This window comes from Myxine glutinosa, chromosome 1 (genome assembly GCF_964187855.1).
Source record: "Myxine glutinosa chromosome 1, kmMyxGlut1.1, whole genome shotgun sequence".
NCBI lineage: Eukaryota > Metazoa > Chordata > Myxini > Myxiniformes > Myxinidae > Myxine > Myxine glutinosa.
Window position 1 is genome coordinate 331,832,318 of NC_136261.1, and position 15,383 is coordinate 331,847,700.

Sequence of the window (15,383 nt, forward strand, 5' to 3'; positions counted from 1 at the left end):
ATTTAAGTTGCAACACAACAAAATGTGAAAAAAACATCAAGGTGTGTGAATACTTTCTGAAGGTACTGTAGGTAATACATTTTTGATGTCCTTTTCATGTGGATGCTCTTCTACACAATGCTTTAAAGTTTAATCAGACAAGAGATACAATCATTCATTCCATTCACGTATCCTGAAAGTGAATTTCTCGTGGTAAGCTAAAATATTGACGTCGTAGCCTTTTCAAAAAAGAATTGTGCCTCCGCTGCTGAAGGCATTGTTTTTGGGTTCACTGCTTACCGTGATAACTTGTGAACTGCTTAAGGGATTTTGAACAAACGTGGCAGAACTATGGACCGTAACGTGAAGATAACTGATTAAAGTTTGGGTTCAAAGGTCACAACATGAGGAGAGCCTGTGCAATTGAAGAAAATTATTTTTGGAACTGTTGTCATTGCATCTTTGCACTATCCAAATCCCTAACACTTGCATTTTTACCTTTGCCACCAAAGGTGGATGGAAGTTGTGTTTCCACCCATCTGTCTTCATCTGTGAACAGGATATCTCAAAAAGTTGTGTTCAGATTCAGACCAAATTTGATGGAGACGTTGGATATGTGACGAGGACGAAATTATTAAATGGTGGTGATGGTCTGAATCCAGATCCGGTCTATCAGAGAGATACAAAACATACTGTTCAGCCTGGAAGAGGCTTGTGTTCTACCAAGCGCTGTTCTATTCTGCCCTTCAATCAAAGTCTGCACAAAGGTGGGATCCCCTTGCAAAGCAAATGCTTAGCTCCAATTTGCTGATTTTTAAGGGAAACTCCAATTTGCTGATCCTTTGAGTGAACCTCTTGAGTGTCTGATTATCCAAACTAATAGGATAATGTAACTAAGAGTGCTTTCAGTTATGCGCTTGTCCTGCCCAATTAAAATCATTCAGATGGATGTAATAATTGCCAAATTGAGACCACTTTTTAAATTGTGCTTATTATTATTTTTTCCCAATTGGAGATTAACAAAGGCTTGATTTTATAATTCTTAAGAAGATAAGTTTGCGGCATTTGTTTTTGTTAGGTTTGACATGCCAAAGGTTGACAAACTAGTTTCATGTGGTATGCAAAATCATATTGCCTGTCTGGGTTGAAAAGTTTGTTTGTGGGTCATTGGGGTTTGGGCTGGGGTTGATAGTAGTTTATAGATTAGTGAGTGCCAATTCCAAGATGGAGAGCAACAAAAGTTGTGGCAATCTGTTTGTGGGGTTTTTTTTTTTTTTTTTCGATGTTTCTATATATATATATACGTATATATAGTTGATCACAAATGTATTTATGTTTATACAGTTGTGTTTAAATGTGAAAGATAATAACGTTGAGGTTACTTGGACTTGAGTATCTTGTTCTGAAAAGTGTGCATGTGCATGTGCATGTGCATGTGCAGTCACCTCTATTTAGTCTCTTGTTTCCTGAGGCTTGGATGATCGTAATTTTAAAAGGTCAATCCATCTGAGTTTGACTTTGCAAGGCCTATAGCAAGTGTTGCCTATTAGGCAAGCCTAAGATGAAAGCATTTTAACCTATTATCCTAACTCTGATTCGCCATTTCCTTCCAATGCCTGGTATGCACAATGTAGTCCATTTGGCCTTTCATCTTCCTGCTTGTTCACAAAATGCATAATGTACTGCCCAAGATAATGAGGATTTTATTTTTTTTCAATTTCAAGGTTTCTTTCTTCTCGAGCTTTGGTCTTTGTGTTTTGCAATGACATGAATCTTCATATATTTAAGTGACCTTTCCTTTCAGAGCGAGCCAATTGAAGTCCTTCTCTGACATTTATATTAAAACCAATTGGTGCATCCCTTGCTCAAACTTGCTGACAGTTATTTACCTTTCAGGGCAACCAGTAATGGCAGACTGTTTTTGATCGTTTATCGAGGTTCCGATTCTTAATTGTAAATATACGAGAATATAAGACCCGTCGCTTCGCTGACGGAAATACCAATATTTGCTGTGATGGCTAAACGATGGGGATTGAATGAATGAATGATCGTTTTAAGGCCATTTTCCCCGCTAGAGCGGGGTTAGCCTTGCGGGCCCCATGACAATCATGGTTCCCTGTTTGAGGCAATGTTTTTATGGCCGGATGCCCTTCCTAATGCCAACCCTTTGTCGCCTCTTATGATGCGCAGGGATACGGTGTACCTATTCTAAACCGGGGTACACACCGGGATCATTCATCCCAGCAAGCTGGTACTCAATTTGCCGACCTCGGAAGGATTTACCGGTCAATCCCTTGATCCTTTCTCAAGTTATAACACAACAAATAGACAAACAGACAGACACGGCTCCTTTTATAATAGATAAGGTAAATGTTGAGGTTATCTTCCTAAGATTTTGATTGTCCTGATTTTTTTCATTCCTACTTTCCTGCTGGAGTAGGTGACCTCATCTCCCTAGCTTGGTGTGCCTTCTTCTCTTTTGTCCAAATTATGTGTCAACCAACCAATCTGCATGTCTTGTCCAGCTCTTTCTTGAGCCCAGTGACTCAACAGCCTGTGGGCATGCTCCAATGAGTAATATCAACTATTTTCAACAGAAATAGTGTAGTAACCAATGAGTGTGCTGCAAAAAGTCAGTTGTCTTGGATGCAAGTGCATCACAACTTAAAGCTCCTACATATTGCAAATTTTCTAAGGTATTACAGAATATTGATTTTTTTTTTTTTTTTGTTGCATTAGTCAACATTTTAAAATGGGTACACAGGAAGTAAGTTGTGTTGGTGCAGCCTACATTACACATGGAGAGCTAAAAGTGTGGCCCATTATGGTAAATAATGTTGAGAACCACTGCTCTAGCCGGTCGCACTTCCACGCTTCTGGCCGGTGTCCAGGCATTGATATTGGCTCTACAAAGCCCTGTTGAAGGTGCCTTTTCCCCCTTTGTGGGCCACCGATGTATGCTTTAAAGTGGTCCATGTTTCCTTGGGCTTTAATCTTAAAAACAGGTGTTCTGTTTTGATCCGTCCAGAGGCAGTTTAAGAATTTTTGGTGTCCTGGGTACAAATAACAATGGGGTCCCACAAGACCCGATTAACGACATGAATGTATCAAAGTGCATTGATGAATCGATCCTATTGAAATTTTGATTTTCTTACTCGTATCTAGTCATCTGCTCATGTCGATGATCTGCTCAATCCCAGTGTGAGGGATTTCACACATTTGGCTCTGTTACCAGGACAGCCCTTGAGCATTCTGCGAACTGAACAAAGCTGGGCAGAAATGACCCCTCACCTCCAGTAACATAGCCTGTTGTTGAAGTTTTCAGGCTCCGACCTTGGGCAAAAGCTGCGTGGATGAGAAAATAGCTTTTCCCTTGCTAAACAGCCCCAGTTGTTGTGCCTTTCGTCTCGTCTTTGAAGTTTCCTTTAATTATTTCCTGTGCAGTATAAAAACCCTGGCCTGATGTGTTTTGATTGAGAAGCTAGTCCGTTCCTGGCTTGTACGGCAGCTTTCCCATGTACATGTACCTTTAATAAATGCTCCTGTAACTGAATTTGGTCACGTTATCATCCCGAGGGGGGGTGGGGGGGTGTGCTGGGGGGTAAATCCCTAACACTCATTCACCAATGAACCAACATGTCATTCTTACATCTTTAGAAATGTGGGTGGGTATAAAGCTACATTTCATATAGAGCAACTGTCGTCCTTCATTCATGTACCCCTTAAACATCCGTTGTCAAAATACTATCATATTATGTATCCAGAAGTGAATGACATCCAAGCATGCATATAATATCATGAGTGTATGTCAATGTTTAAATGAAAGCTTTCTTCTGAGCATTGTTGGAGGAAAAATAATGTAACATGTCAGTAAAGTTGATTTGTTGCACCAGTTCTGACTCGACTGCCATCATAAACAAAATATTCAGACGTCTTTGATGTTTTGTTTGTCTTGGTTAATTTTTCTTTATCATTGCTGTCTTTGAGAACTATGTTCTCCATCAGATAGTAACTGCTGGCATCAAAAATTCTAAGAGCAATCATAAAAATCGATCATAAATCTTGCTCTGAAGGGAAGCCACTTCCTGTCAGGTGTTGTGGCTGGTTCATATGATTGGTCTCGCCCCAAAGGGAATGCGAGACTATTGCAATGCCCTTGTCTGTGTGTCCGCATCTATATATTTTCGCTTTATAAATGTCTTTCCTCTGCAACCGCCTGTCCGATCGATGAGAAACTTTAAACACGAGGGACTCCCCATGGAGAATATTTTATTGCTAACTGTCATAGGTCACATGGTATGGCAGCCATATTGGATTAAAGGGGAAAAGTTGGCCATTTTTTCCAAAACCACGACAAAAAATTTGAAACATGGCAGATGTCATCAACTCCCCATGGCATATATAAGGTGATAATGATGTCATCAGTGAAGTGGTATTCCAGCCATAATTGGTTGAATTGAAGTCCTTATCCGAAAATCTGAAACTTCATACGTCGGATCTGTGACCCAATATGAGTGAAGAAACCCTCCACATCCTCCATTTTTTTCATTTTATCATTCACCAGATCAGACTGATTCATTTTATTCTTTCTTTCTACTTGTGGTCTTTCAGTTGGCGGAATTTACACTGTTATTCAGAGCAAAGCAAAAATGAGTGTGGAAAAATGGGGTGAAAATTTCTTCCTTCTGGGACCTTACTTTGAGAACAACACCGAGGTGGAATTGGTGGAGCCTTCAAATCGAGCAATGAAGCAAACCATCGATTCAATGAACTCCAGAGGCTGCAAGGTTGGTTTATTATTTTGATCTATGTGAATGTTTTCTTTTTGTATGTACCTGTATTAATTCCTGTCTGATCCTCGTGATCGTATTATATTCACTCCTCCATCCCCCCCCCCCATGTAATAACGTCTGTTTCTGGATGATACTGTGTTGCTCCGCATGGAGCAGTTGTGGCTTGATCAACCAGTCCCAGCATATAATTTGGACTCGTGTTGTATGCTGTTGCCTGTTTGCAACTCATCTCTTTTTTGGGGGGTTTTTTTTTGTTTGTTATGTACATGGCTGAGGCTCATGGAAGAGCTATAGCACAACGGAAAGGAACATTGTAAAGGGGGAAACTCCACCAGCCGAATATAAGTGAGTGAGGTCAAGGGGAGAGGGTGAAGGAACAAACTGCAAAGCTGCACAGCAAGAGGAGGAAGGGGAAAGCAGGGATGAAACAGAAAAGGAACAAACCAACTGACAACTAACAAAAGAGGTGAGGGAGAGGTGAGGGAGAGGGGGGAAATCACAATAACCTGAAAAAAGTGTGTGAGATTTTGGGGTAGAAGAGGTCATGAGCATGGATGGGGGATGATCTGAGGTAGGCGTGAATAGCTGTGTTTAAATCCTGGAGGGAAGATTGTGACTGAACAGACTATGGAAGTTGGTTCCACAGGTGAAAAAATAAAGAGGAACAAGTGAGTGGTGAGCCAGGACTTTGAGTGTTTAATAAGAAGAGGGTTGCTGGCAGGCCAGACTGTGTGCACCGTGCAGAAACCTGGGAGAGGCAGAACAATGAGAGGGCAGAGAATACAAATCCAAAAAAGAGGTGGTAGAATACAGAGAGGCCTCCAACCTGTCTGCGATGCAAAAGGTATCAGGCTTAGACACGGCTTTGGTGTGGGAGATCCGAATGATTTTGAGGGCCTTGCTTTGTGCAGCATCAAGAACCCATCAGGTGACCTTGATTTCTATGGCATCAAGAACCCATCAGGTGACCTTGATTTCTATGGCATCAAGAACCCATCAGGTGACCTTGATTTCTATGGCATCAAGAACCCATCAGGTGACCTTGATTTCTATGGCATCAAGAACCCATCAGGCGACCTTGATTTCTATGGCATCAAGAACCCATCAGGCAACCTTGATTTCTATGGCATCAAGAACCCATCAGGCGACCTTGATTTCTATGGCATCAAGAACCCATCAGGTGACCTTGATTTCTATGGCATCAAGAACCCATCAGGTGACCTTGATTTCTATGGCATCAAGAACCCATCAGGTGACCTTGATTTCTATGGCATCAAGAACCCATCAGGCGACCTTGATTTCTATGGCATCAAGAACCCATCAGGTGACCTTGATTTCTATGGCATCAAGAACCCATCAGGTGACCTTGATTTCTATGGCATCAAGAACCCATCAGGTGACCTTGATTTCTATGGCATCAAGAACCCATCAGGCGACCTTGATTTCTATGGCATCAAGAACCCATCAGGCGACCTTGATTTCTATGGCATCAAGAACCCATCAGGCGACCTTGATTTCTATGGCATCAAGAACCCATCAGGCGACCTTGATTTCTATGGCATCAAGAACCCATCAGGCGACCTTGATTTCTATGGCATCAAGAACCCATCAGGTGACCTTGATTTCTATGGCATCAAGAACCCATCAGGTGACCTTGATTTCTATGGCATCAAGAACCCATCAGGTGACCTTGATTTCTATGGCATCAAGAACCCATCAGGTGACCTTGATTTCTATGGCATCAAGAATCCATACAGAATTTTTTTTAACACAGATTTTTGTGGTCTTGACTTTTTATTGTCTTTTTTTTTGTATTTCTTTGCCTCATCATTCAAATATACTTACTACTTTACAAGAAGAGCAAATATTTGTATTTATAGATTTCTTCATTTAGTGAATTTATTTGGTGAAATGTCAATAATTTGCTCACAGAAAGCGCTGCTATCCACATCGAATGCTGGAATAGCGTTGACATTTGGCTAATTTGAGTGTGTTCGCACTTCCCAGGTGTACTATGGTCGATGGTTGGTGGAAGGGAGCCCTCCAGTGATTCTCTTTGATTTGAGAGTGGTGGCTTGGAATGAAAACAAGTGGAAGAAGGAGTTGTGGGATGCATGTCAGATCGGATTGCCCAATGATGATTGTGAAGCTAATAATGCACTACTTTTTGGATTCCTCACAGCATGGTTCCTTGGAGAGGTATGTCTGTCTGTCTACACATGTACATGGACAGGCCACCGACCTTTCTGTGATGAGAGTAACAGGCCTGGGCTGGATATGGCAACAATCGCGAGAGCTATAGGTTATATATATATATATATATATATATATATATGTATATATATATTCCTTGCCAATAGCTCCAAACAATACAACAGGTTTGAATAGGTATGGCTCAGCAAAGCAATTTTGTGTCATCTTCTCAGTTCATCTTCACTTAATGTTGACCTCCCTCTCTCCCTCTCTGCCTCTCTGCCTCTCTCCCTCTCTTCCTCTCCCTCTGCCTCTCTTCCTCTCCCTCTCCTTCTCTGACAGACTGTGACAGACACAGTGAGAGACGCACACAGGCACCTTCAGTGTGTACTGCATGTTACAGCTATGTTCTTCATGCCAATCATGATCATTGAGCCATCATTTGTTATTTTTGAGAAACTTTCACTCATTGCTATGTTGGAGATTTGTTTATGAACATGGACTTGAATATGATGCTTTCATTGGGTACTCAATCAGAAATGTCAGTGTGATGCACTGGTCTTATTTTAAGGTACATGGGCCTTTAACATCTCTATTGAGAAAAACAATCGACGCATACATTAGTGCGTTGCACAAGAGGAAAGGTTTGTGGTTTGTTGCTGGGACCAGGTGTGTCGAGCCAGCACGGACTGGGGTAAACGACCTCGGGCACCCCCACCCCACCCTTTCTCTCTTTTATAACTTTTTAAGTAACTCTCTTTAATGGAAAACAAAAAAACTTTTCAAAAACAAATGGTCACTTTTATTTAACCGTAAGATTGAAAATAAAGGAGATAGTGGGACGTTTGGACCGATCGAGTCAATTCGCACCCTCGACTGTTGAACACTATTTCTCCATAAGATTGGCCAAAAAATACGTGAGATGGTTCATAAAAATTTTTTGGACAAAGAGGAAACAAACCGATTTCTTTGTAACGAACATTTCTGGTTATAATAACCATTTAATGTACAGTTTGAAGCTGAACCATTAACAGCGGTAAATGTTGTTTTGTTTCTGGCAAGGAAAGCAAAATTAGCTTCTGGGTTTAAATGTAACAGAAGATGAGCTGATGGGTTTCCTTGTACTGTTAAAAAATTTTTTTTTACAGGAGAGGCTCAGGCCCATCAACAGACCCCGAGCCCTGAGGCAGCGACCCCTCCCCTTATTCCGCCCCACCCCCCTCTCGACGCCCCTAGCAGTGACAGTGATTTTGCTCAATTTCAATGAAGCCAACCTGTCTGGAATTTAAATAATGTGTCTTGGAACATCTTTGAATGGTGCGGATGTTGATAACATCTTTTGTAGAAATTGAGGAAACTAAAAAGGACAGATATGTGGAAAAGCAGACAAGTTGTGCCAAGTTGTGACTATTCTCTCCTCCTTTACTTTTCTATCAATGCAGCCCTTTTATTTGGCCTGGCCTCGATGAGGACGACATAGTCTGTGCCTGGAGCCTTCTTCATAAAAAAAAAAAGTTAGTCCCATGACGTCATCAAGTTCCATTGCATACATCAACCTCGAAGAAAAAAGCTTCTGAATCTGAAAAGCTAGTTTGTTCATATGAATGAGGATGATAAGGAAGCTGTGGAAGAGGGAAAAGTGTAAATTGTAAGAGATTGTTTGTAATTAGAGATATTGAAGTAAACAAAATAGACACTACTTTTAATGAGATGTGTCCAATGCGGCTTTTTTTTTCTTTTCTTTTTTAATTAGCCGGTCCCCTGCACTGCAGGAGCCGGGGGTTTTGTTTCGTGTGCCTCCGTCCATCCGTCCGGGCCGTAACTTTAACATTTGAGCTATTGTTATCAAATTTTCACCAAAACGTGTCTGTGTGTGTGTTTGTCACAACTTCTTTTTAGCATTTGAGCTATTATCAAATTTTCACCAAACCTTTATTACGATAATACGGAGAAGGCAAATTAATAACTTTGTCAAAAGGTCAAAGGTCAGTATCACATAAAATCATTAATTTTCATCTAATTGACCTGAAATTTCAATTTACCATTTCAGTTTTGTCATCAAATTTTCAAACAAAGCTTTATTATGAGAATATGGTGAAGGCAAATTAATAATCTGGTCAAAAGGTCAAAGGTCAGTCTCACCTAAAATAATTAATTTTCATCCGATTGACCTGAAATTTAAATTTACCATTTGAGTTTTGTCAAATTTTCAACAATCTTTGTTATGAGAATATGGTGAAGGCAAATTAATAATCTGGTCAAAGGTCAGCATCACATAAAATCATTAATTTTCATCCAATTGACCTGAAATTAAAGAATTAGCATATTGGGTCACTGAATTAGTTCACCAACCAAAAGCTACAAGCCGTTTTTTTTTTTGGGGGGGGGGGGGGGGGGGGGATGAAAAGGTCAAAGTTGTGTAAAATCGCCAATTTTCACCCGATTCATCTGAAATACGAAGAATTTACTTATCAGGTCAATTAATTAGTTCACTAAACAAAAGGTAGGAGTAAAATTGTTTTTATTTTTTTAGATTTAAAGGTCAAGGCTAATCATAAAAGCGATCCACCGTCATCATCCGACATTGATAAAATCATCAATTTTCATTTTGTGTTTTTTAAACTTTCCGTTATTTTGCGCATACGGAAGAAGACTGCTGAATACAAATTGATTCAGATGGGCATTTGCATTTTCAAATGCTTTCTAATTTTTTTTTGAAAAGGTGTTGTAGAAGAGCATCAGTGGTTAACTTAGTCAGGTAGCACAGTTTGATGGATAGGAACAACATATAATGGAAAGGTAAGATACTGCATTATTTGAACAGGGAAAAGTGATTTATGGTAGTTTTATCATCTAATCTTTTCTTTCTTTTCTCTGATATTTTGGACAATAGTTTCTTTGTTTTTATCATCCCATTATGCAATAATTATACTGATTGGGAAAAAGTGAGGACATTAAAAAAATTTTTTTTTTAAAGCATCCTACTTTATATCCTGCAGTTTTGGGTACAGCACAGCTCAGAGCAACGACCCTACATCATAGGCCATTTCCACGAGTGGCTGTCGGGTGTGGGCCTGCTACTGTGTCGGAAGAGGCATCTCCCCGTCGCCACAGTGTTCACAACGCATGCCACACAACTTGGCCGTTATCTTTGTGCTGGCAAAACAGACTTCTACAACAGAATCGACAACGTGAGAAATTGATCTTGTACACATTCCGCTGCAACATTTCCAAGTAGCTTCCTCAATCATATAATTTTTGTTGCACTACATTTCCCTTATCCACTATTGGGCTTTTCTAATGGCCAAAATGTGGCTGCAAATAAGTTTCAATTACTGGAAGGATTAATAAGTTTGTTTGAAGCTTGTGTTGATGCTCGGCCTTGAGGATTCAGATGTCTGCTCTTTGCAGTTTGATCTTGACAGGGAAGCCGGGGAGCGGAAGATATACCAGCGCTACTGTCTGGAGCGAGCTGCGGCTTACTGTGCACACAGCTTCACAACTGTCTCACGCATCACTGCATTTGAAGCAAAGCATTTGCTCAAACGCAGAGTCGGTGGGTGTGCATGCTGTAACAATGCTGTACGGTATACGTGTGAATAATACAAGAGAATAATATGAACACCATTTCGAGGAAAAGAAAAGGTGAGGGCCCAACTATGCCCTTCACACACTGTTTACATCATTAAGAACTGGTTTTTTAAAACCTCTTTACACTTATGTGACAAGCTCAGAGTTCTGACCTTAACCCTGATGACCTACTGTGGGATGTAGGAATGACAATTAGGGACTTGACAATAATTTGAAATCTGAATCCGAAAGAACTATAGGAAATGCTATGCAAGGAATGGTGGAAAATCCCACATCCAATCTATCACCAATATTGATTAAGCATCCAGGCTGCAATTTGGGCACAGGGAAACCTAAAGATATTAAATGGCCCCGCAACCAGGGAGGTAGGGTGTGGAAAGCATTCTTGCCCACACACTCACAGGAATACATTTGAATCGTGTAGCTGCTCGGTAGAAATTTCTGCACGCTGCAATGGAGAGGTGACCTGTCCAGGATTGTGTTTTGCTCACGGAAAAGTTCGCAATTTGTCGTGAATTCCCCAAAACTCTGTCAAGAGTATAGTCCTCTACCACCACACACCGAGACTTCTTGTGCACTGTCAAAATGGTTTCGCTTGACTTTTGGGAGGATGGTGCAGATTTTCCCTTTGGTGAATGCTCTTTTGATCATGAATTTGTTAATAGACTCACTGGAAATTAATTAAAAAGTGTACTATGGGATATTTCTGGTTATCTTTGCAGATGTCATCACACCCAATGGACTCAATCTTAAAAAGTTTTCGATGATGCATGAGTTTCAGAATCTGCATGCGTACAACAAAGCTCGTATTCACGAGTTCATCCGTGGCCATTTCTATGGGTGAGGCAAGAAAGACAACTGCCATTTTTGTGATTGCAGTGAATGATAGGTTTTTTGTGTTTGTTGTGTAATTATGATGTGTATTTTAATGTCCTTAAGGAGGAGGATGAGGAGGAGATGAGGAGGAGGAAGACGGGGGGGGGGGGGGGGGAGTGAAATGGAGGTCATCGGGGATATATCTATCTATCTTCTATATATATATATATATAATATATATATAAAAGTGTTTTTGTTTGTCTGCACGCGTTAATCTCCTGAACGGTGAAAGATAGGAGGTAACCTCTGAAACAAAAAATGTCGGGACGGGCCCCGGGAAGGTTATAGCCTAGGTGGCGAGGCCGCCTAGGCCGGGCTGGGCCCATTTCACAATTAAAAGCTGAGCTGAATTATAGTAGTCGATCTTCTACGGCCACGAGTAAAAGCTTAATTATAGTAGTAAAGTCATTCAAAAAGAACCCGGGCAACGCCGGGTGCATTCGGCTAGTATATATCTATCTATAATTCCAGTAATCTCTGTTTGTACGTCTGTACGTTTGTACGTCTGTTTGTCTGTGACTGCTGTTTCTCGACAACCACGGGTCCGATATACTTTTAACTTGCCAGGTATATTGCTGGGGACCCGAGGATGTGCCTTTTCAAGGTTTCATATTAATCGGACAATTACTTACCGAGCTATGTCCAAAAAACGATTCAACCAATCAGAGAGCAGCGAGCTATCGCGTGTGCCGAACGTGGAGGACACACTCTGCCTCGGATGGCACATTTGAGAGCGTATTCATTTATTTCACGTTTGCAAACTATGTTGGCGTTAAACTATGTTTTAAAACTAATAAAACCGAATTTGCGATTCATTCGCTTTCCTGCGCGTTTGTGCACGCGATGGCGATTTCTTTACCAAACTCCGGAAGCCGTTCGCTTTGGACCAAACCATTGCATGTAAATAGAGGGGGGGGGATTGTCACCGTACTCGCAAGCCGTTCGCTTTGGACCAAACCATTGCATGTAAATAGAGGGGGGGGGGGGATATAATTTTAGATATAGATATAGTACGGGCAATGCCCTAGTATATATAAATATACAAGCTTTCTTGGCTTTCATGTCTGTATGTGAACAGATGTTTGGTACTACAGAACCATAAAATACTGTACACAAAAACAGGCACAACATACCAAGATTAATCAAAGCCTTTTGTGATATACTTAAGGTAAATCACAGCAAGAGAAACAAGGAAGTGAAAGAGTGCATATATATAAGCAAGTCTATGTGAGATCGACACTGATTCCATCGGTCATGATGTAAATGGTAATCTGAACACCTATTGGTTGGCTCATAGTCATCACAGCTCTGATTGGCTGGAATGGAGTATATTTTACATAATGATGACTCGCTATTTGCACAAACACTTTGGAAGGAGTGGGGGTTGGGGTTCTGCCAAATGCCGATTTATATATATATATATTTATATATATATAAATATAATGAGTAATGAATGTCCTTCAATACTCTTAGAAACATATCTAGTTTTGGAGAATTATCTTCTCTTAGCTGCTTCAATTCCTCACTTATCTTTAGATCTGCTCGAAAAGTCCTTACCCACCTCCTTTGTAGATAATCTTGGCTATACGTAAATCCCTTGATTGTTCTTGTGTAGTAGTTGAAGCAAAATGAATATTTAACAAGAAAAAGACATAAAATGTCAAAGGCCCCGTGGTTTTAGTAATTTTGCTGTACGGAGTTAAAGGCCATCAGTCGGCCATCTTTGCTCAGATTACAAAACAAAATCATCATGAAATGTATACTCTCTCGTGTTGTGCTTGTGCCAAGGTTGAACAAAATCAGTTCATCCATGTTCAAGTTATGGTTGGGGACACGTTTAATTAACAAAATGGCCGCCAGTCAGCCATCTTGCATCTGATCTCGAAAGAAAATGATGTTCGTATGTATCGCATCATTCGTTATCTGTGTGTTAAGAAATGGTTGAGGAGGTGTTCAATGGGTTTTTACCTCTGCCACCAAAGGTGGATGGACGTTATGTTTTCACCGCTGTCTGTCTGTTTGTGAACAAGATATCTCAAAAAGTTATGGACGGATTCGGACGACATTTGGCAGAGATGTAGCGTATGTGACAAGGACGAAATTATTATATTTTGGTGAAGATCTGGATTCGGATCCGGCTCGGAGAATTTTTTTAGTGAATCTTCACCATTGGGAGATGGGACCAAAACGATACATACCAAGATATCTCAAAAAGTTGTGGACGGATTTGGACGAAACTTGGCGAACAGATTGTGTGTGACGAGGAAGAATTCGATTTTGGTGAAGATCAGAATATGGATTCGGATATGAGAATTATTTAATTTTTAAATGATAGGGCGAAAACCAACACATAGCAGGATATCTCAAAAAGTTGTGGATGGATTTAGATGAAACTTGTTTGGAAGTTGTGTGTGACCAAGAAGAATCCGGCTAGTATAATTTTTTAAAAGTGATTCTTCACCAATGGGAGATTGGGTCCATAACGATACATAGCAGGATATCTCAAAAAGTTGTGGACGGATGATTTTGATTAAATGTGATTCTGTATTGTGATTTTCTGGTCTACTCTAGGATACAAAACGTAAACTGTTCACAAGGCGGAGGTATGCTCTCCACTGAGTGCCGTTCTAGTTTTACAACTAAAATGGCCACCAGTTGGGCAACTTTGATCACGTCACGAAACGAAATTATGTGTATATGTATAACATCATGTGTTGTCTTTGTATCAAGTATGAACTAAATCGGTCAATACATCTTCGAGATATGGTTGCGGACGCATGAGTTGATATGGTTGCAGACGCATGAGTTGATATGGTTGCGGACGCATGAGTTGATATGGCTGCGGACGCATGAGTTGATATGGTTGCAGACGCATGAGTTGATATGGTTGCGGACGCATGAGTTGATATGGTTGCGGACGCATGAGTTGATATGGCTGCGGACGCATGAGTTGATATGGTTGCGGACGCATGAGTTGATATGGCTGCGGACGCATGAGTTGATATGGTTGCGGACGCATGAGTTGATATGGTTGTTTGCAAGACCCAATCCATAAGCACCGGTTTGGATCAAGTCCAACGGGGGCTAATAAGCCTACCATCTCACCGTGCTATTCCTGATTCCTCCTCCCCCCCCCCCCCTCTTCCTCCTCCTCCTCCTCTTACTGTTTAATATTCATGGTTATATCCTTCTCGCATTCCATTTTTGGCCTTCCCACTTACTTTCTTAAATAGACCCAGTTTACTGAACTAAATTGGACTCGAATCCTATTGTTTTTCGAACAAATAAATGCTGTGTGTTGGTTTGTTTGTTTTGGTTTTGTTGAAATGTTTGGCCATTATTCTTTCATGTCCAAACCGTACCAACTAGAGGTTGTTTTTTGGGGGGTATAGGCACTTCAGCAGCTGGGCAAGGCTTTAAGCTACCGCTCGTTCACCTTGACATCCGTTTTGAGGCCAAACAAAGGTTGCTATAAAGTGTATATTGGGATGTGAAGTCGAGCAGTTTTGCTGCCTGCAGTCAAAAGCTTGCAACCCATAGGGCCAATAATTCCATAGCTTTTCAATGTCCAACGTGTCCCGAATCCCCCATCGAGAAAATCTCACCCAGTTGGATAGCACCAGGTTGCCCCTGCTTGTCGTTATTGCTGTCGTGATGACAGCCCCTCATCACAACCGCTGATTACATGATTGGGCTAGCAGACAGGTAGAAAGTGATGGTCTCAGCTCCCCTAGTTAAGGGAAGTAACAGTTCGTACCGGATGTGCTATGAGGGCAGTTGTACGCAGCTTCGCTGAGTCCCTCATCAAAATTAAAGTTCTGCCTGCAGCATTAACACAGTCAATTGAAAAACACAGATCGAGAATGTTCCTTGTATAGGTGTAACATATTTGGCTGTGCAGATTCAAACAAACTTACCCAGAAAGCCAAACATGTTTGTTTGTATGAGTAG

At 40.9% G+C, this 15,383-nt stretch overlaps 1 protein-coding gene across 1 annotated transcript in view; it reads left to right on the forward strand.

The window, feature by feature from the left end:
- Positions 1–15,383, forward strand: part of LOC137412097 (glycogen [starch] synthase, muscle-like) — a 66,759-nt gene that overhangs the window by 14,286 nt on the left and 37,090 nt on the right. Inside the window, exons 2-6 of the mRNA XM_068097352.2 lie at positions 4,591–4,766; positions 6,780–6,971; positions 9,965–10,156; positions 10,377–10,521; positions 11,279–11,396. Of these exons, the coding sequence (XP_067953453.2) occupies positions 4,591–4,766; positions 6,780–6,971; positions 9,965–10,156; positions 10,377–10,521; positions 11,279–11,396 (823 nt within the window). The remainder of the gene's footprint in view (positions 1–4,590; positions 4,767–6,779; positions 6,972–9,964; positions 10,157–10,376; positions 10,522–11,278; positions 11,397–15,383) is intronic.